At 38.8% G+C, this 20,345-nt stretch overlaps 1 protein-coding gene across 1 annotated transcript; it reads right to left on the bottom strand.

Annotated features, from left to right (window-relative positions):
• Window positions 1-230: 230 nt before the first annotated feature.
• Window positions 231-3,062, bottom strand: LOC107146327 (40S ribosomal protein S15a-like). The gene is made up of 2 exons (XM_048814200.1): window positions 3,026-3,062; window positions 231-571 (listed from the first exon to the last, which is right to left on the bottom strand). The coding sequence occupies exons 1-2, from the start codon at window positions 3,060-3,062 to the stop codon at window positions 231-233; spliced, it is 378 nt and encodes a 125-aa protein (XP_048670157.1).
• Between the last annotated feature and the right edge of the window lie 17,283 nt (window positions 3,063-20,345).

The raw sequence follows: 20,345 nt of genomic DNA, 5'->3' as shown, positions 1-20,345 counted from the left end.
AAATATATACAAATGTTGAGAGCCACAGCCCAAGGGGCCCCAGCAAACTTCCAGCTGCCGGCTGATGATTGGCTCACAGCGGCCCCAGCAACATCTAGCTGATTGGCTCCTCTGCCGTGATGCTCATTGGGCTGTTTCCCTGCCCTTTCAGACCACGGAGCTGCTCACTGGGGGACTTTTTTTTTTTTTTTTTCCAGTGAGGCATTTTATTATATGTATATCTTACATCCCTAGAAAAAGAATCCCAGGATTTTTCCTCCTGTGTGTTTTCTTCTTGCTTCTTCGTGGTCCATGATGCCAGCAGAGGTTGTCAATACAATGAAACCAAACTGACGGGATGGGAGCAGATTATTCTGCCATTTTTCCAGGTCTTTGAGCTGCACATCAAATCTGGGGCTTATCACTCCACACTTGTTTAACCTGCCTGTGAGGTTGACAACAATTTTCCCAGCTCTGTGATCATCAATGATTTCAAATTCGCCAATGTAACCATGCTTCATCATCACAGTTAGAAACCGGACAATGACTTTGGAGCACGGCCTAATAAGGACCTGGCGTTTGCCTCTCTTTTCTGATGTACAAAAGCAGAACTAATTATATTATGAGTGTGCATTTATGTTTCTATTGCCAATTTCAGTAATTATTGAGTCCTTGCCTATCTCCTTTTGGCTATAGCTCCTTTTATTGTCCCTCTTTTTTTTAATGATTTTTTCACTTTTTTATGTGGTGCTGAGGTTCGAACCCAGTGCCTCACACATGCTAGGCAAATGCTCTACCATCCAGTCCTTATTGTCCCTCTTTTATGGGTTATTTTAAAGCAAATCCAAGACATCATTAATTTTATTCACTAATACTTTAGATTTTTTTCCTAAAAAATGAAGGGTTTAAAAGACTGTAAAGAGCAGACATTATTACCTTATGTACATATATGACTGCATGACCAATGTGATTTTGCAAATGTAAAATCAGAAAAATGAGAAATTATACTCCATTTATGTAAGATTTATCAAAATGTATTCTACTGTAATATATAACTAATTAGAAAAAAAATTAAAAAGAAATTCAAGAAAATAAAAATAAAAATAACTAGTCCTAAGAATTTATATATTTTGGGAAAGATGCTTAAAAATGCCTACATTTTTAAGGTTTGAATTTTTAGTAGATAAGTATGTTTTAGAGGTAGAAAAAAAAGATTGTAAAAAAGCAAGCAAGCATAATATTATTATTATACTTCAATAATTAACAGGACTTTCTTAATATCATCAAATACCCAGTCTCAGCTCAATTTCCTAGCATCATTATGATTTTTAGAGTTTGAATAAGACCCAGTTATGGCCTATTCATTAGAATTAGTTGATGTGTCTCTTAAAGATAATTTAACGTATAGATATTAATTCAGATTTTATTAATTTGATTTTTATCTAAAAAGTGAAGTAGTTCTCCTATCTCTTAACCAGTCAATAAAATTGAAATAATTTCCTTGTGCTATTTGGATCAGATTTGTACATTTTGGTGGAATAAATTAAGCAAGTAAAAAAAAAAAAAGGAAAGAATAGAAAATAAGGTTAAAGACATCAACACTGCACAATTTAGCTATAAACTTTCTTAGTTATGCATTCTAAGGGGAAATTCCTTTAAAAAGTATGTGTGTACCACACTTTCATTATCAATAGGCAAAGTATCATAAGTAATAGTGTTTAGACAGATTTGTGGTTTTGAAGTTGGCACTTAAAAATATTTTCCTTGCCCGTGAAGAAATGTCACTTTCAAAATTTATTAAATGAATACCATATGTGCTCTCAAATTTAGACAGTTTTATCTCATCTACTGAGTTAGCAATCCCCACAAGTGCTGTTTCATCTCAATTTGTGCTGACTGCTGCTGGGTACAGCTTTCTCCACTGTGGGGAAGCCATCAGGTTTGTCTAAATATCTTTCTAATGAGTGGTAAATATCTTTCATTGACATGAGGACTAAGGTACACAGAGATGACTAAATTTTAATATTGGGGAATAGTATTAGATTGAGGGACAAGGTGGCCTCTTTGCTATTGTAGACTCCCTTTTCTCCCCCACCCCCAAGTCTCCTGTTCTTAGCAGGTGGTGACTTAGCTTCTGCTGACTTCCTTCCAGGACAGGGACTTCACCACTTTTACACAGGGAGACTAGTCCATTTTGACAAAACTAAAAGAACTGGAAAATCCAACCTTAGGAGCCAATTTCTTTGGTTTTTGAATTCCTGTCTTTGGCCATAATTCTGTCCTTTGTATTAGGAACATTCCATTTTCTCTTCCATTTGGCAGTACTAAAGACATTTGAAAAGATTTCCAGAATCATCCTACAATTCAAACATTTTATATTTTCTAGGCAAAAAGTCTCCATATGATCTCTTAATAATTCCTTCCGAAATATGGCTTTCCGATTTCAATGCTCACGTTAACTAACAGATCTTTTTTATATGAACTACAAGCATGTCATATCTTCTTCAATTTATATTAAGTGAAGAAGAGTTTAAGTTAATTTTTTAAAAAAATGTAGCTATGTGAGGTCAGCAATATGGTAGAACAGAACTGTCGGGTGCTCATCTCCTTGCAGAAACATCAACTTGAAAAATTATCTGTAGTTTTTTTTTTTTAAATTGGTGCTTTATATATCTACATAAAACAGAAATCTACTGTAGTATATTTATATATGTACATAGCCTGATTTGGTCAATTTCATTCCCCTTTTTCCCTATTTTGCTCTACCTTCCACACATGAAAGAAAAACATTTGACCCTTGATTTACTAGTCTTATTTCACTTTGCATGATGTTCTCCAGTTCCATCCGTTTATCAGCAAATGCCATAACGTCATTCTTCTTGATGGCTAAGCAAAACCTCATTGTATATGTGTACCACATTATTCATTCATCTGTTGATGGGCACCAGGGCTTTTTCCAAAACTTGGTTATTGTGAACTGTGCTGCTATAAACAATTATGTGCATGTATCACTGGTATGCTGATTTTACTTCTCTTGGATAAATACCAAGGAGTGGGATAGCTGGGTCTTGTGGTCGCTCCATTCCTAGTTTTTTGAGGAATCGCCATACTGCTTTCCAAAGTGGTTGTACTAATTTGTAGTCCCACCAACAATGTATGAGTATATATTTTCATCCACATCCTTGCCAGCATTTGTTGTTGTATATATTCTTGGTGATTGTCTTTCTCACTGGAGTGAGATGAAATCTCAACTTAGTTTTGATTTGCATTGCCTTAAGTGCTAGGGATGTTGAAATTTGTTTCATGTATTTATTGGTCAATTGTATTTCTTATTTTGAGAAGTTTCTGGTCTTTTGCCCATTAATTGATTGGGCTTCTCTTGTATTTTGGTATTAAGTTTTTGAGTTCTTTGTATGTTCTGATATCAATCCCCTGTCAGAGGAGAGGGAAGACCAATAGAAGAGGAGAAAGGAGGAGAAGATGGAAAGAGGAAACACTGGGGTCTGATATGGAGTAAATTATACCCATGTATGTGTGATGATGTTAAAAGGAACTCCAATGTTATATATAACTATAATGCACTAAAAAACATTTTTAAAATAAAAATAAAAACTATCCATGCAGAAAAATAATAATAGCTAAGAAATTCAGATGAGAGATAACAGCATGTGGGTATAACTTAGAACTAAGAAAAACTCATTAAAGGGCACAGAAAGGAAAGTTACACATTGCTTACATAAGCCTTTTCCCAAGCCCTGGCAGCACAGTGTAGAGAAAGATAGCTTCTGCTGAGGGAAAGAAGAGTAAATTGACTCCTTGAGACTGCTGTCGACCAAAGCATAAAGTGAAACTGAGTGCTCGACCGGCATCTGGGGCCCCAAGGTCTGGGCCAGTATTTGTGGACCAAGTCTTTAGGTCTGCTCCAATGCCAGGTCAGCACCAGGGGCTGCAGGTTCTAGGCCCACCCACTTCAGGCTGTCCCCTATGGATCCAAGGTACAGAAGAGCCTCTGTGGACCCAGGTTCCATAGACAGGAGACAAGCCTGCTACAGCAGACCCAGGCTTCAGAATGGACACTACACACCCAGGCATCATGCAGGCTCCTGTGGGTAGAGGCACCAAGCCAGCCTGTCAGATTTTCTTTTTTAGAAGGTTTTTTATTTCTGATTCATTCACCATACTAGTTACAGGTCTATTAAGTGGGGTGACTATAGTTTATGGAAACCTATTATTTATATATATGTATATGCGAGGAACTAGAAGACAGAAGCTTGAAAGCTGCAAAGAAAGAAATGAAAAAGAGCTGTAAATATTAATTACACTTATTTGAGCATTACACGTTGCATGTATGTATTAAATGTCACAAGTACGTCATAAATATGTATAATTATTACATGTTAATTAGGATAAAAAATATATTTTAAAATGGTGGTTGTATGGGTTGGTGTGGGAGGGATGCTAATGAAAGGGTACAAAGTTTTTACTAGGTGAATAAGTTCTGGAGACCTAATGTAAACATGGTGAATAGAGCTAGTAATGACAAATTACATGTTTGAAAATTGCTCAGATATGGCTCTTAAGGTTTCACTACAAAAAATGGTTTAAGGATGTAAGGTGACGGATATGTTGCTTATTTCACACACACACACACACACACACACATATATATAAATAATATAATTTTGTATATTTTATATAAAGATACAATACAATTTTATACCTTAATTAATTGATGAAAAACTATTTACTGGCCCATAAAAATAACTAAAAAATAGAAAAAATATATTGCTCTGTTATATTTAGTCTTATTTGTTTTGGCTTACTCTATTGCATTTTGACATTCATCTTCTTATTGATTATTCCTCCTTCTTTTATAAAAAGCTCAACTGATACACACACACACACACACACACACCCATTTCTTCACTGAAGAAAGTAAATTTACTTTTTTTTTTGTTTCTCTCTGTCTACTTTCTAGATAAATTTTAGGCATATAGTAGGTACTCAATAAATATTTGTCAAATAAATAAATTGAAAATAAACTGATTTGAATAATTTAAAAAGTTTATAACTTAGAGGGTGTTTCCTGTGACAGGAATATTTAGGAATTGGTAACACTGACTGGGTCAACCAGTAGAGAGAGAATATCAGGAATCCAGAGTTGTGTTTATTGAGTGGGAGAATAAATGTCTTTAAGGGAACCAAGAAGGTAAGCTTACATTTACAAAAGAAGATTCTGTATTTCAAATGACAGACAGATATGGGGACAAGTCACACCTATGGAGGACACTGGAAATAAAAGCCCTGTCAACTGGGAGGAGGAGCCAGTGTGTAAGGAGCAGAGCCAGTCCCAGAGCAACCCAGTGGGAAATGGTGGGCCTCCCTCAACACCAGCCCAGAGGGCAAACTCAGCCCTGGAAGGAAAGGGGCGGGATGATAGCCAATGGGTCAATGCAGGGTTGCGGAGGCTCACACCTGGGCCACTGTAATCCAGTCTGGCTCATTAGGTCCTCATTCTAATTGGCTTTGAAGACCCTGGTGGATAGGAGAGTCATTAAAATAATCCCCCCTCCCTGCCCCACCAAGGAATTGTGGCTAGAGTACTGAACTCCAGCAATTAACATTTTTTTTTTTTTGATGTATGTTCTGTTCCATCAAGATTAGCTTGGGAAAGTTTGGCTGGTTTGAGGGTACATATAGGGAGAATTTGGGAAATGAGCCCTTGAGATGGGACAGACAGAAGCAAGGAAAATCAAGCAGGAACTGAAATCTAAAGATGAGCCCTAGATTATTTCTTCAAGGTGACATTGATGAACCACCTATTTGAGAATTGATATACAATTATTCTACAAAATTTCCTTCCTGTTCATATCCATTATATAATTCTCTCAACTTCGGTGTTGTGAGAGTTTTTGTAAAGTGCTCATTGAAGTAAAATCATGCTGTTTATGGTATTCCTGATGAGTGTAAGAACTGTGTTAATAAAGGATGCTTGGGGGGGGCGTGGTTCAGAGGGAGGTTTAGACTCTCTGTCATCACATCTTTCTTTTCCAAGTGTTTACTAAACTTATATTTACCAATTCTCCATTTTCTGTTGTATCAAATTACTGTTATTTAGCATTAAATTTCCTCCTCCCTTTTGAAAATCAGAACATTTTCTTTCTCTCTAGTATTTGTTTTGTGTGTCTCCCAAGAATTTATTAAGTATTAAGGATAGTTTTAGGACTACAGCTTTGATTTCTCTCAGTACACCGAAGTGCAAATTAACTCTGATGGAAGCTTTGATCTCCATCAACAGAGCTAGGTGCATGCTTTCTAGTCTCATCTGCCTTGCCTAATCTTGCTTCTTTTAACTCTTCCTTCTTAAGTAATTCTCATTCATGGAGAGGTTGGGAGCAATTCCTGGTTGAGTCATCCTGTTTTATCTCTTTTCACTTGTTGTCAGTGAATCTTCTGCATCATGCAGTCTGCTTTATCTGAGTCCTTCCATCAAGCACAGCCCTGAATGTCTGTGTTCTTCCATGCTTGAATACTTCATTGCCTTCTGATTTTTGACACCCCTCCCTAAATTCTTAGGATCCCTTGCTTCTGTTTTCTATTTGCCTTTGATTACAGAAACTACATGAAATGTCTAGGCTCTGGAGTTCCCAAAGAAGAGTGGAAAGATCCTACCAGGGGCAGAATTAAATGCTGTCATCCTCTCTGTGACATCTCTTCCTTTTGCATCCCTAATCAAAACTGTATATAATAAACTTCCATGGAACTCAATTATTGGGTGCACACTGTATTTCAGACACTGTCTTTTGCTCATTTCATTATTTTGATGTCTAACCCTCCTACACACCTATAACATGTTGCTGTTCACATGTCCCAAAAGAGGAAAACAAAACTTACAGAGGATGTGATAAAAGGGACACTGAGAGAGAGCTGATTGATCGTCACCATCAGGCTGGGTCCTTGTGGTCTAGATTTGAGTCAAGTGGTTAAGCAGAATTCTCTGTATAGTACTTGAAGTGAAATTCCCTTTTGGGACTAATCTGATGTCTGTCCTTGTGTCCTACCAAACACACAGCAGTTCAGCCCAACTTGATTTTTCTCAGCTCAGTCCAAATTTGCCCATGCTGTATCCTATCCCATCAATAATCAAACTACTTTCTGTGTCGACCTTCAAGGTTTAGTTGTTACTAACACTAGATCTGTTTTTCATGGAGACTTTGGGGACATACATCCCAATCTAAAGGAACAATGGTAAGTGTAAGTTTTAGGTAAGATGAGCTGGATTATGTTGAGATTTGGGGAACACTGAAGCCATGAGGACAGCAAGTTTCTCGGCACCTTTCAAACATCCCCATCCATTGTATTCAGGCAAATCCTGATCCTCATGCTTTTGGCTTATTTAGTGTATGTTCTCCTCTCCAACACTTTTTCATGTACTTCCTCTCATCAAAACCCACATGGTAAAGCTCAGTCATTTTAAACTATATTTACTGTTGAGCAGACCAAAGCTCTCCCAGGGCTGACATCTTGTCCAAATTTTCCTGACTCGAGGAATAATTCCTTCCCTTCCCTCTTTTCTTATTGAAGTCAGCAAGTACTCAATTTGTATTAGAAGATGAAATCATTGGATGTTTAAATTTTGTTATTTTGTTGCACACTGAGGAGGATGGCTGGAGCAGGGTACTTTTGTGGGCTTAATGGCCAAGATGAGAGATGACCTAATGTCACCCTGGAGTCCATGGGAGTCTTGGAAGAGAAAACAGAGCAGAAAGGGTTGACCAGTGCAGGAGGCAGGGGCCATTGAACAGGACATTGTAAGAATGAGACTCACAAAATCATAACAAAACTTAAAAATATTATTGTACAACCAGAGACGCTCGAACTAGATCTAGAAAAAAAAATTCTGGCTAATATATAATTCAGAGATACTACTTTAGTTTGTGCCTCATGCTGCTGCAACAGAAAACTTGCTCCTTTTTATTTAGAGCCAGGATCCTGGAACAACAGTGGCACTTTCCCAGCATCTTCATCAATTTCTACAGTGTACTGACTATTGGGATGATTTTAATGAAGATGATTCTTATGTTGGCAACCCAATCAGACTTCTATGGGACAAGCAGAGAGTATGATTTGGGACAAATGCATCCCTGAACTGTTTTCTATTTTACATATATCATACTTATTTTCTTGGTAGAAAATAAAAATTAATTACTATTGTTGATACCTCACTCCTAAGAGGCCAGAAGCTAATGTGTTACCTTTCCACATGGTGTGATCTTTGGGCATCTCCCCTCACAGCACAAAAGACACACAGAGAACTGCAGTGGGTTCTTGAGTACAAAAGAGAAAGCTTGTGTTCTCTCATAGCTGTGTGTCTTCCTGTCCCCAACTTCTGGTGGCTCTCAGGCAATGGGCATAATAACTTCAGGGCACTAGCTTGCATTTGTAACCATGTTTCTGTTTTGTGATTGTGTGATTAAAGCCATGAAGATCAGGGCCAAGCATGTTTTGCTATGTATTTGAATTCCTTATGCTTGCAAAATGCTTTGACCATGGCTGTCCTTCAGTAAATAGATAACCCCAAACCACTCCATGAATAAGTACAGTTCACCTGGATGAGTATAATTTGTGAAATTTACACCTTTTTACTTCAAGTTAAATTTTCTAATGTCAATCTTTTGGTAAGAAAGAAAAAGACTAGATTAGATTAAATCTTCTGGCCATTTCAGTTAGACTAAAATTATGGTCCTGTTTTAAATTTATCTTTATCTTTTAAAAATATCTATTTGGTGGAAGTAAGGAGGGAAAGTAGTTTATTAATATTTTTATAAAAGAATACATAGAGACAGATTTACTTATGAAAACACATACCCTGACCAAAACAGAATTGATGCTTAAAAACTTGTCAAAATGTTTCCTCTTTATATGCATGTTACAGAGACTGTGAATGGTCTTCATGTTAATTACATAGCCTCTCCTTCTATAGAAATTGGAGGGTTAGCAGGGTAGCAACATTTCCATAAAAACTATATTTTCCACTTAGTCTTCTTTACCACCAAGGAGTCAACCCTCTGGCCAGTAGGATGTGAGTAGCAGTTCTGTGTATAGATTCTGGGTCATGTCTTCAGAAAGAAAGGAACCTGATCTTTGCTTTCCAGCACATTCCTGTGGACTGGAATATGGAGATGGTAGTGATTTATTCCTGACCATTGCTGAGAAATGGTTGAAAATATGATAGAAGATTCAAATTTTCAAATTTATGCACCAACCAGGACATAAAACAAAACCTCTTGAGAGAGAAATAAACTTCTTTATGCATAACATTTTTAATTGTCTGGGTTTAGGATTGAATCCAACTTAGTTTTTTTAAAATTAATTTTATTTCTGCGTTATAATTATACAAAATGGGAATTCATTGTGATTCATTCCTAAATGATCATAATTTATCAGTTTATTTCCCCAGGAATTCCCCTTTTCCTTTCCTCTTCCCTCCCCCTCGACCTTCCTCTTCCTCTACTCTACTGGTCTTCCTTCTAATTTCATGAGATTCCCCCACCCCCCACTTGCTTTTTTTTTTTCCTCTTTAGATTCCACATATAAGAAAAAAAAAAACATATAACACTTGACTTTCTGACTTTGGCTTATTTCACTAGATATAATGCTCTTAAATTCTACCCATTTTTTTTTTTTTTTTGCAAATGACATAATTTCACTTTTTATGGCTGAATATAACTCCACTCATGTTGATGGATACCTAGGCTGGATCCATACCTTGACAAACAGCTTTGAATTATTGTCAACTTGCTGTTAAATGCGATTATTCCTATTTGTCTCAGAATGCTCAACAGAGTTAACCATGGTGAAGAGGAGCATTTTCAAAAGTTCCTTCAAGGGTGCTAATTTTGTAGGGTTTATGTATGGAATAGTGTCCAGAAACTGAAGCTATTCTAGTGATAATTAATCATCTTTCTTAGGATGACCTGCCTGCAATAACTCTGGGCAAGAGTTTCCTAATTTTTTGAAAAAGATATTTGACATAAAATACAGTTATTATTGAGTAAAAAAACAGTTTATTTTTAATCAACTTTTTAATTTTTATTTTTTTTTACTGAGATGGTTGAATTGTTCAGTATTACAATGACAGGAACAGGGAAATTAAATTAAAATGCACTCACTGTGAATGCCCTTCGTGCAAGTCTGTTCTCCACTGTCCTTTGACCAATCCAGTTCTTCCCACTTTTTTGCCTGTAGTTCCCAAGGAAAAGTGAAGAATGTGTTGGGAATGCAGCATCCTGAGGTAAGGAATGCTGGCACAGCCCACACTATTCTAGTGCCCTCTTACAAACAGGATGTCCTTCAGTACTCTGGCCCAGCAAATCATGTTGTCCTGGGATATAAAACCTCAGAAATCTTGGTGGCTTATAACAAACATTTAGTTTTCAGGCTCATATGTTTGCAAGCCAGCTGGGGTGATTCTTCTGTCCAAACTGTGTTCAGGACTACTCCACATATTTCTAATTTTGGGATTGGAGGCTACCAGAGGCACTTTTTTTTGAGTAGAGATTCTTCTTCTCCTTTTTTTTTTTATTTTCTATTTTTCCATTTAGTTATACATGACAATAGAATTCATTTTGACATAATTATAAAAGCATGGAGTATAATTTAGTTCCCAGTACTTACCTTTCCCCTTCCTTTCTCCCTCCGCCTGTTCCCATCCTTCTACTCTACTCATTTTTTCTGCTAGTTTATTATAATTTTTTTTAAAAAGAATCCCTCTCCCTGTTCCCATCCTTCTACTCTACTGATTTTTTTCTACTAGTTTTTTTTATATATTTTTTAAAAATTGGTATCTTGTGGATGCACATGATGGTGAGATTCACTGTGGTGTATTCATGTATGTACATAAGACAGTTAACATTTAAAGCTCTGATAAGACATGGAACACAACACATAGACAAGCCCTTACTAGACTAAGAAGCTGTACTCTGCCCCAAATGAGTGGATGTGCAATTCTACTACAGGGACAGAGAAAAATTCAGAACAACAATGAAGTATTACCACAACAATATTTTAAAACAGGATTTTTGAATAAAATTGGTAATTTTTACATAAACATGTGGATTCTCAAATCTCTTTAAAAATTGAAAGACTTGGGGCTGGGGTTTGTAGCTCAGTAGTAGAGCGCTTGCCTAGCACGTGTGAGGCACTGAGTTTGATTCTCAGCACCACATTAAAAAAAATGAAATAAAGATATTGTGTCCATCTATGATTAAAAAAATATATATATATTTTAAATTGAAAGACTCATCAATTCTGATCCTATGAGCAAAGGTCAGGTGGACCCGATTTTGGCTTTCTGCCTTTAGTCAGGGGAGTGGTTTCAATTTGCTAGAACTTTTATCACCCAAGATTGCCTTTTTTTTTTTTAATTTTTTATGGTGGGTTGTTCAAAACATTACAAATTTCTTGACATATCATATTCCACACTTTGATTCAAGTGGGTTATGAACTCCCACCTTCAACCCATACACAGATTGCAGAATCACATCAGTTACATATCCATTGATTTACAAATTGCCATACTAGTGTCTGTTGTGCTCCGCTGCCTTTCCCATCCTCCACCCTCCCCCCTCCCCACCTCTCCCCTCCCCTCCCCTCCTCTCTCTCTACCCCCTCCACTGTATAACCCTGAGGGTCTCCTTCCATTACCATGCAATTTCCCTTCTCTCTCCCTTTCCCTCCCACCTCTCATCCCTGTTAAATGTTAATCTTCTTCTCCTGCTCTTCGTCCCTACTCTGTTCTTAGTTACTCTCCTTATATCAAAGAAGACATTTGGCATTTGTTTTTTAGGGATTGGCTAGCTTCACTTAGCATAATCTGCTCTAATGCCATCCATTTCCCTGTAAATTCTATGATTTTGTCATTTTTTAATGCAGAGTAATACTCCATTGTGTATAAATGCCACATTTTTTTTATCCATTCGTCTATTGAAGGGCATCTAGGTTGGTTCCACAGTCTTGCTATTGTGAATTGTGCTGCTATGAACATCGATGTAGCAGTGTCCCTGTAGCATGCTCTTTTTAGGTCTTTAGGGAATAGACCAAGAAGGGGAATAGCTGGGTCAAATGGTGGCTCCATTCCCAGCTTTCCAAGAAATCTCCATACTGCTTTCCAAATTGGCTGCACCAATTTGCAGTCCCACCAGCAATGTACAAGTGTACCCTTTTCCCCACATCCTCGCCAGCACTTGTTGTTGTTTGACTTCATAATGGCTGCCAATCTTACTGGAGTGAGATGGTATCTTAGGGTGGTTTTGATTTGCATTTCTCTGACAGCTAGAGATGGTGAGCATTTTTTCATGTACTTGTTGATTGACTGTATGTCCTCCTCTGAGAAGTGTCTGTTCAGGTCCTTGGCCCATTTGTTGATTGGGTTGTTTGTTCTCTTATTGTCTAATTTTTTGAGTTCTTTGTATACTCTGGATATTAGGGCTCTATCTGAAGTGTGAGGAGTAAAGATTTGTTCCCAGGGTGTAGGCTCCCTATTTACCTCTCTTATTGTTTCTTTTGCTGAGAAAAAACTTTTTAGTTTGAGTAAGTCCCATTTGTTGATTCTAGTTATTAACTTTTGTGCTATGGGTGTCCTATTGAGGAATTTGGAGCCCGACCCCACAGTATGTAGATCGTAGCCAACTTTTTCTTCTATCAGACGGCGTGTCTCTGATTTGATATCAAGCTCCTTGATCCATTTTGAATTAACTTTTGTGCATGGCGAGAGAAAGGGATTCAGTTTCATTTTGTTGCATATGGATTTCCAGTTTTCCCAGCACCATTTGTTGAAGATGCTATCCTTCCTCCATTGCATGCTTTTAGCCCCTTTATCAAATATAAGATAGTTGTAGTTTTGTGGATTGGTTTCTGTGTCCTCTATTCTGTACCATTGGTCCACCCGCCTGTTTTGGTACCAGTACCATGCTGTTTTTGTTACTATTGCTCTGTAGTATAGTTTGAAGTCTGGTATCGCTATACCGCCTGATTCACACTTCCTGCTTAGCATTGTTTTTGCTATTCTGGGTCTTTTATTTTTCCATATGAATTTCATGATTGCTTTCTCTATTTCTACAAGAAATGCCGTTGGGATTTTGATTGGCATTGCATTAAACCTATAGAGAACTTTTGGTAATATCGCCATTTTGATGATGTTAGTTCTGCCTATCCATGAACAGGGTATATTTTTCCATCTTCTAAGATCTTCTTCTATTTCTCTCTTTAGGGTTCTGTAGTTTTCATTGTATAAGTCTTTCACCTCTTTTGTTAGGTTGATTCCCAAGTATTTTATTTTTTTTGAAGATATTGTGAATGGAGTGGTTGTCCTCATTTCCATTTCAGAGGATTTGTCGCTGATATACAGGAATGCCTTTGATTTATGCGTGTTGATTTTATATCCTGCCACTTTGCTGAATTCATTTATTAGCTCTAATAGTTTCTTTGTAGAGCCTTTTGGGTCTGCTAGGTATAGAATCATATCATCTGCAAATAGTGATAATTTAAGTTCTTCTTTTCCTATTTTGATGCCTTTAATTTCTTTCGTCTGTCTAATTGCTCTGGCCAGTGTTTCGAGAACTATGTTGAACAGAAGTGGAGAGAGAGGGCATCCCTGTCTTGTTCCAGATTTTAGAGGGAATGCCTTCAGTTTTTCTCCATTCAGAATGATGCTAGCCTGAGGCTTAGCATAGATTGCTTTTACAATATTGAGGTATGTTCCTGTTATCCCTAGTTTTTCTAGAGTTTTGAACATAAAGGGATGCTGTACTTTGTCGAATGCTTTTTCCGCATCTATCGAGATGATCATATGGTTCTTATTTTTAAGTCTATTGATGTGGTGAATAACATTTATTGATTTCCGTATATTGAACCAGCCTTGCATCCCAGGGATGAATCCTACTTGATCATGGTGTACAATTTTTTTGATATGTTTTTGTATCCGATTCGCCAGAATTTTATTGAGGATTTTTGCATCTAGGTTCATTAGAGATATTGGTCTGTAGTTTTCTTTCTTTGAAGTGTCTTTGTCTGGTTTAGGTATCAGGGTGATGTTGGCCTCGTAGAATGAATTTGGAAGTTCTCCCTCTTTTTCTATTTCCTGAAGTAGCTTGAAAAGTATTGGTATTAGTTCCTCTTTAAAGGTTTTGTAAAACTCTGCTGTATACCCATCCGGTCCTGGGCTTTTCTTAGTTGGTAGTCTTTTGATGGTTTCTTCTATTTCCTCAATTGATATTGGTCTGTTTAGGTTGTCTATATCCTCCTGACTCAATCTGGGCAGATCATATGACTTAAGAAATTTATCTATGCCTTCACTATCTTCTAATTTATTGGAGTATAAGGATTCAAAATAGTTTTTGATTATCTTCTGTATTTCTGAAGTGTCTGTTGTGATATTGCCTTTTTCATCCCGTATGCTAGTAATTTGAGTTCTCTCTCTTCTTCTCTTCGCTAGCATCGCTAAGGGTCTGTCGATTTTGTTTATTTTTTCAAAGAACCAACTTTTAGTTTTGTCAATTTTTTCAATTGTTTCTTTTGTTTCGATTTCATTAATTTCAGCTCTGATTTTAATTATTTCTTGCCTTCTACTTCTTTTGCTGTTGTTTTGCTCTTCTTTTTCAAGGATTTTGAGATGAAGTATGAGATCATTTATTTGTTGGTTTTTTCTTTTTTTAAGGAATGAACTCCAAGCAATGAATTTTCCTCTTAGAACTGCTTTCAATGTGTCCCATAGATTCCGATATGTTGTGTCTGTGTTTTCATTTATCTCTAAGAATTTTTTAATTTCCTCCTTGATGTCTTCTATAACCCATTGATCATTCAGTAACCTATTGTTCATTCTCCAAGTGATGTATGCTTTTTCCTTCCTTCTTTTATCGTTGATTTTCAGTTTCATTCCATTATGATCAGATAAGATGCATGGTATTATCTCTACTCCTTTATATTGTCTAAGAGTTGCCCTGTGACATAATATATGATCTATTTTTGAGAAGGATCCATGTGCTGCTGAGAAAAAAGTGTAACTGCTTGATGTTGGGTGGTATACTCTATATATGTCAATTAGGTCTAGGTTATTAATAGTGTTATTGAGTTCTATAGTTTCCTTATTCAACTTTTGTTTGGAAGATCTGTCCAGTGGCGAGAGAGGTGTGTTGAAGTCTCCCATGATTATGGTATGGTGGTCTATTAGACTCTTGAACTTGAGAAGAGTTTGTTTGACGAACATAGCTGCACCATTGTTTGGGGCATAAATATTTATGATTGTTATGTCTTGTTGGTGTATGGTTCCCTTAAGCAGTATGTAGTGTCCCTCTTTATCCCTTTTGATTAACTTTGGCTTGAAATCTATTTTATTTGATATGAGTATGGACACTCCTGCTTGTTTCCGAAGTCCATATGAGTGATATGATTTTTCCCAACCTTTCACCTTCAGCCTATGTATGTCTTTTCCTATCAAATGCGTCTCCTGTAGGCAGCATATTGTTGGGTCTTGTTTTGTGATCCATTCTACTAGCCTGTGTCTCTTAATTGGTGAGTTTAAGCCATTAACATTTAGGGTTATTATTGAGATATGGGTTGTTCTTCCAGCCATATTTGTTTATTTCTGTTACTAAACATGGTTTGTTTTCCTCTTTGATTATTTTCCCCCCCTTTACTGTCCTACCTCCCACTGTTGGTTTTCATTGTTATTTTCCATTTCCTCTTCCTGTAATGCTTTGGCGAGGATGTTTTGAAGAGATGGTTTTCTAGCTGCGAATTCTTTAAACTTTTGTTTATCGTGGAAGGTTTTAATTTCATCTTCCATCCTGAAGCTTAATTTCGCTGGATACACAATTCTTGGTTGGAACCCATTTTCTTTCAGTGTTTGAAATATGTTATTCCAGGATCTTCTAGCTTTCAGAGTCTGTGTTGAAAGATCAGCTGTTATCCTGATTGGCTTACCCCTAAATGTAATCTGCTTCCTTTCTCTTGTAGCTTTTAAAATTCTCTCCTTATTCTGTATGTTGGGCATCTTCATTATAATGTGTCTAGGTGTGGATCTCTTATGATTTTGCACATTCGGCGTCCTGTAGGCTTCTAGGATTTGGGATTCTGTCTCATTCTTCAAGTCTGGGAAGTTTTCTCGTATTATTTCATTGAATAGACTGCTCATTCCTTTGGTTTGGAGCTCTGTACCTTCCTGTATCCCAATGACTCTTAAGTTTGGTCTCTTAATGTTATCCCATATTTCTTGGATGTTCTGCTCATGGTTTCTTAACAGTCTTGCTGAGCTGTCTATGTTCTTTTCCAGTTGAAATACTTTGTCTTCATTGTCTGATGTTCTATCTTCTAAGTGTTCTACTCTGCTGGTAGTATTCTCCATTGAGTTTTTAAGTTGGTTTATTGCTTCCTGCATTTCTAGGATTTCTGTTTGTTTGTTTTTTATAACCTCTATCTCCCTGTATAGTTGATCCTTTGCTTCCTGGATTTGTTTGCGTAATTCATTGTCGAAGTGATCTTTCATTGTCTGATTTTGCTGTTTAATGTCTTCCTTGATACTCCAGATCATCTGAAGCATGTATATCCTGAATTCTTTATCTGACATTCCATCTGCTGCAGCTGTTACCTCTTCTAAAGTTGCGTTGACCTGCATTGCTTGTGGTCCTTTCTTTCCTTGTCTTTTCATACTGCTTGCGTATCTTTCCTGCAGGTGCGGGCGGCGGCTCTGCTCTCTCCTTATTCCAATTGGGGTGTCGTGGCTACCACGCCGGCAGGTCACTGGGCCTGTTCTGGGAGCTGGCGGCGGCTCTGTTCTGCCCCTACTCCAATTGGGGTGACGAGTGTACCACGCCGGCAGGCCACCGGGCCTGATCCGCCAGTCGGTTGCAGGTTTGCCTACCCTGCAGACGCGGGCGGCGGTTCTGCTCTGCCCCTACTCCAAATGGGGTGTCGTGACTACCCCGCCTGCAGGACGCTGGGCCTGTTCCTGGCACGGGCGGCGACTCTGCTCTGCCACTACTCCAATTAGGGTGGTGTTTGTACCACGCCGGCAGGCTCCTGGGCCTGATCCGCCGGTCTGTTGTAGGTCTGCCTACCTTGGAGGCGCGGGCGGCGGATCTGCCCTGCCCCTCCTACCACGCCTGCGGACCCCTGGGCCTGATCTGCAGGTTGGTCACAGGTCTGCTCACCCTGCGGGCACGGGTGGCGGTTCCGCTCCGCCCCCACTCCAATTGGGGTCACGTGACCACCCCACCGGCAGGGCCTGATCCGGGCGTGGGAGAAGGATCTGCTCTGCCCCTACTCCAGTTGGGGTGACATGTGTACCACACTGGCAGGCCACTGGGCCTGACCCGCCAGGCTGTCACAGGTCTGTTTACCTTGCAAGCGCGAACGGCGGCTCTGCCCTGCCCCTCCTACCACGCCCATGTACCACTGGGTCGCGGGTCTGCCCACCTTGCGGGTGCGGGTGGCGGCTCCGCTCCGCCCCCTCTCCAATTGGGGTCACGCGGTCACCACGCTGGCGAGCCGCTGGGCCTGCTCCGGGCGCTGGCGGCGGCCCGGCTTCTCCCCTCTGGCTCGACGACAAATCGAGGAGACTCGGGTGTCTGTGCCTCACCCCCCCTACCCGGAGACCAACTGTTTCTGTCGCCGCTGGTATTGATGAAGTTCTCTCCTCCGCCGCTTTCTGATGACATCAGATCTCTGCCATGTTGGTATCTTATGCGAATGGCAGCATTTCGTTCCCCTTGCCGGGCAACCAAAGCAACGGGTGAGTCCTGACCGGCCCTCAGCAGGACCCGGACCGAGAAGCAGTTTCCACGGGCTCCTAGCCCTGGGCCAGGGTGGTTCCGGGAGCCGGAACTCGGCCACCCCGTGCTCGGTGTCCGCTCCGATAAGATCAGGTTCTAAGAAGCACCCAGGCACTGAACCCTAGCAATCTGTCTACAAGCCGCAGGCGAATGGCAGCCTGAAATTACCTGTTCTATGGCTGAATGAGCTGCGGTCAGTCGAAAACAAGGATGGTGACGTCAGCTTTCCAACATGGTGGCTGCTGGCCTCCTCTGTGGTCTGACCGGTGTGGAGAACCGAGATGGACCGCTTCCTTCCCCCGTCTCGAACCCAGAATTCAGCCCTGAGTACGGTGCTTGCACGGCTGGCAGAAACTGCAGCGCTGTATCCCTGCGTCGCTATCTCCCCAAGATTGCCTTTTGACAGCTCTCTTCACTCCTCATTATATCCTGGCTTCTGAAGGCCATCCAGTTTGTGACCTGTAGCATAGCAGGTAAGGTCAGAAAGCACATACACATCTCACATTTCAACTGGAAAGTACCAAGGAGCTATAAACATAGACAAATGGCCAAGGGAGAACCATGGGGTAGATTATTTTAGGCTAGTGGCAAGTCATTAAGATAGAATAGTTTGTAGCAAACTTTATTAATAATAAAGAGATAAAATTGGAGTTAAGTCCCAAAGCACAGGTAAAAGTTTGATATATAGCCAGAAGGGATATTCTAAGATGTGAACTGTGGATACCAAAGATTATGTGAAATAGAAGCAATGCCCTTAGTGCTAGTGCAGCAGCAATAATGGCCAAACCCAGGAAGATGTACTTACAGCCCATCTGCTTAGACTCAGATTATCATTCCTGATCTTATATGAATAAGAACTGAGTAAATTCCTCGGGGGAGAGACTCCTCGTCAAACTGTAGGAATAAAAGACAAAGGCGAGTTAAAACTTTTTACATCAGATGTGTTTTAAGAGTGGTTTTCAGAAGTTGAAATTTTTACATATCCCCTTTTATTATGGCTGACATTTCAATATTTCAAGAACTCTTAGGGAATATTTTGATTGTGTGAAAATTTTTCCTTCGTTTTGCATGAAAGCAATTCTCAGACTTTTGTAGGGTTTTAAACCTGAAGAATTAAAAAAAAAGTACTAATTCCTTCTGCCATGTTGAGTATGTATATTAGTTATTGCCACAAAACTGTGAAATAATTGTGTAACAATTCATCTACAAACTCATTGGACTGAAACGATAACATTTATTTTCACAGATTTGTGGATTGACAGAGGCGACTGAACTAGGTGGGTTTGGCTTGGTGGTGCTGGTGGTCTTGGTTACCTTTGCTTATGTCTTAACTTGCTGCAGTAGCCAGATCCAGGCTGGGTGGATTTTTTTTTTTTGTATGTTTCTTATTCTTCCCTGTGGATCAGGGAAGATGATTAATGGTGCTGATGGAGCTGGAAAAGGCAAAATTTCTGTTTTTAACATGTTTGCATCCATTGGCCAAAGCAAGTCACATGGCTCAGACTAGAGTTAAGATGGGAGTTTACTCTCTTTCCACAGAGGACTTTATAAAATTATAAAATGGTAAAGGGTGTTTACAGGAAACGCTAAAGAATTTGGAGCATTAATACAATGGATCACTTGGAGCAGATCAACTCTCATTCAACATGTGCACACAAGGCTGGAAAGATCAATAGTTTGGGAATTAAAGAACCCTGAAATCCCAACTTGCCTCTACTTATTTGTTTGCTGAATTTTACCATCTTGAAAATGGGGATGGTAACACAACCTACTTTTAATGATACAATACCTGCTTTGTATGATTGCATGGAGTGCCTAGAATCTAGTCAGGATTTAGCAAATGCTAGATCTCTTCTTCTGCAATTACTTTTTCTCCTGAATTTTTCTCTCTTTATCTTGTTTTTGGGGCTATAGTTTAATACACTCATTTTATAATTTCTATCTTTAGAGAAAGATTCATCTGCTATTGTTTGGTGACTTGAATCAAACACTCATAGAACTTTTTTAATCTTACAGGAGGGATATGGATGAACATATTCTAATGCTATCATTCCTCCTCAGGAATAGTGCCTTCAATTATTTTCAAAACATGCTCATTGAAGCTCTCTAGGCATGAACATTTTTTTGACAGAACACAAGTGTAAGCTGGGTGAAGATAGATTTGTGATTTCTAATGAAAGTTATAAAACTAAAAATAAACATGAATTACAAACGCACTACAGTGATTTCTGAGCTTTCAGCAGAATGAATTCTAAAATAACAAGGGTGCTGCAGGCTGGCAATGCATGATGTGATGTGTTTGGAACCAAATTGACATTACCGATCTGTATGGAAACAAATGTGTTGTCAAGGTAGAACTGTCAAATTTAAAAAAAAGTTTTTAGGAAAAACGCTTGCAGTACTAAAGAATAGAGTCTTGGTTAGGGAAGGATGCAAATTTGTGTGGGTGAGTAAGAATGAAAGGTTGAGGCCAAATGAAAGTTCCATCAAGAGTGAAAAAAATTCCTGAAATACATGCCATGTTGTCTATTAGGATTA

The sequence above is a fragment of the Marmota marmota genome, unplaced genomic scaffold, assembly GCF_001458135.2.
Source record: "Marmota marmota marmota unplaced genomic scaffold, marMar, whole genome shotgun sequence".
Lineage (NCBI taxonomy): Eukaryota > Metazoa > Chordata > Mammalia > Rodentia > Sciuridae > Marmota > Marmota marmota.
Note: the sequence above shows the minus strand (reverse complement) of the source record. Positions and strands in the feature narration are given on the sequence as shown.

Coding starts and splice junctions, on each gene's coding strand:
- LOC107146327 (XM_048814200.1), bottom strand. CDS start 3,062: ATGGAGCGACCACAAGACCCAGCTATCCCACTCCTTG. Junction 572..3,025: donor CCCAGCTATCCCACTCCTTG/GTATTTATCCAA, acceptor TTTGTACATCAG/AAAAGAGAGGCAAACGCCAG.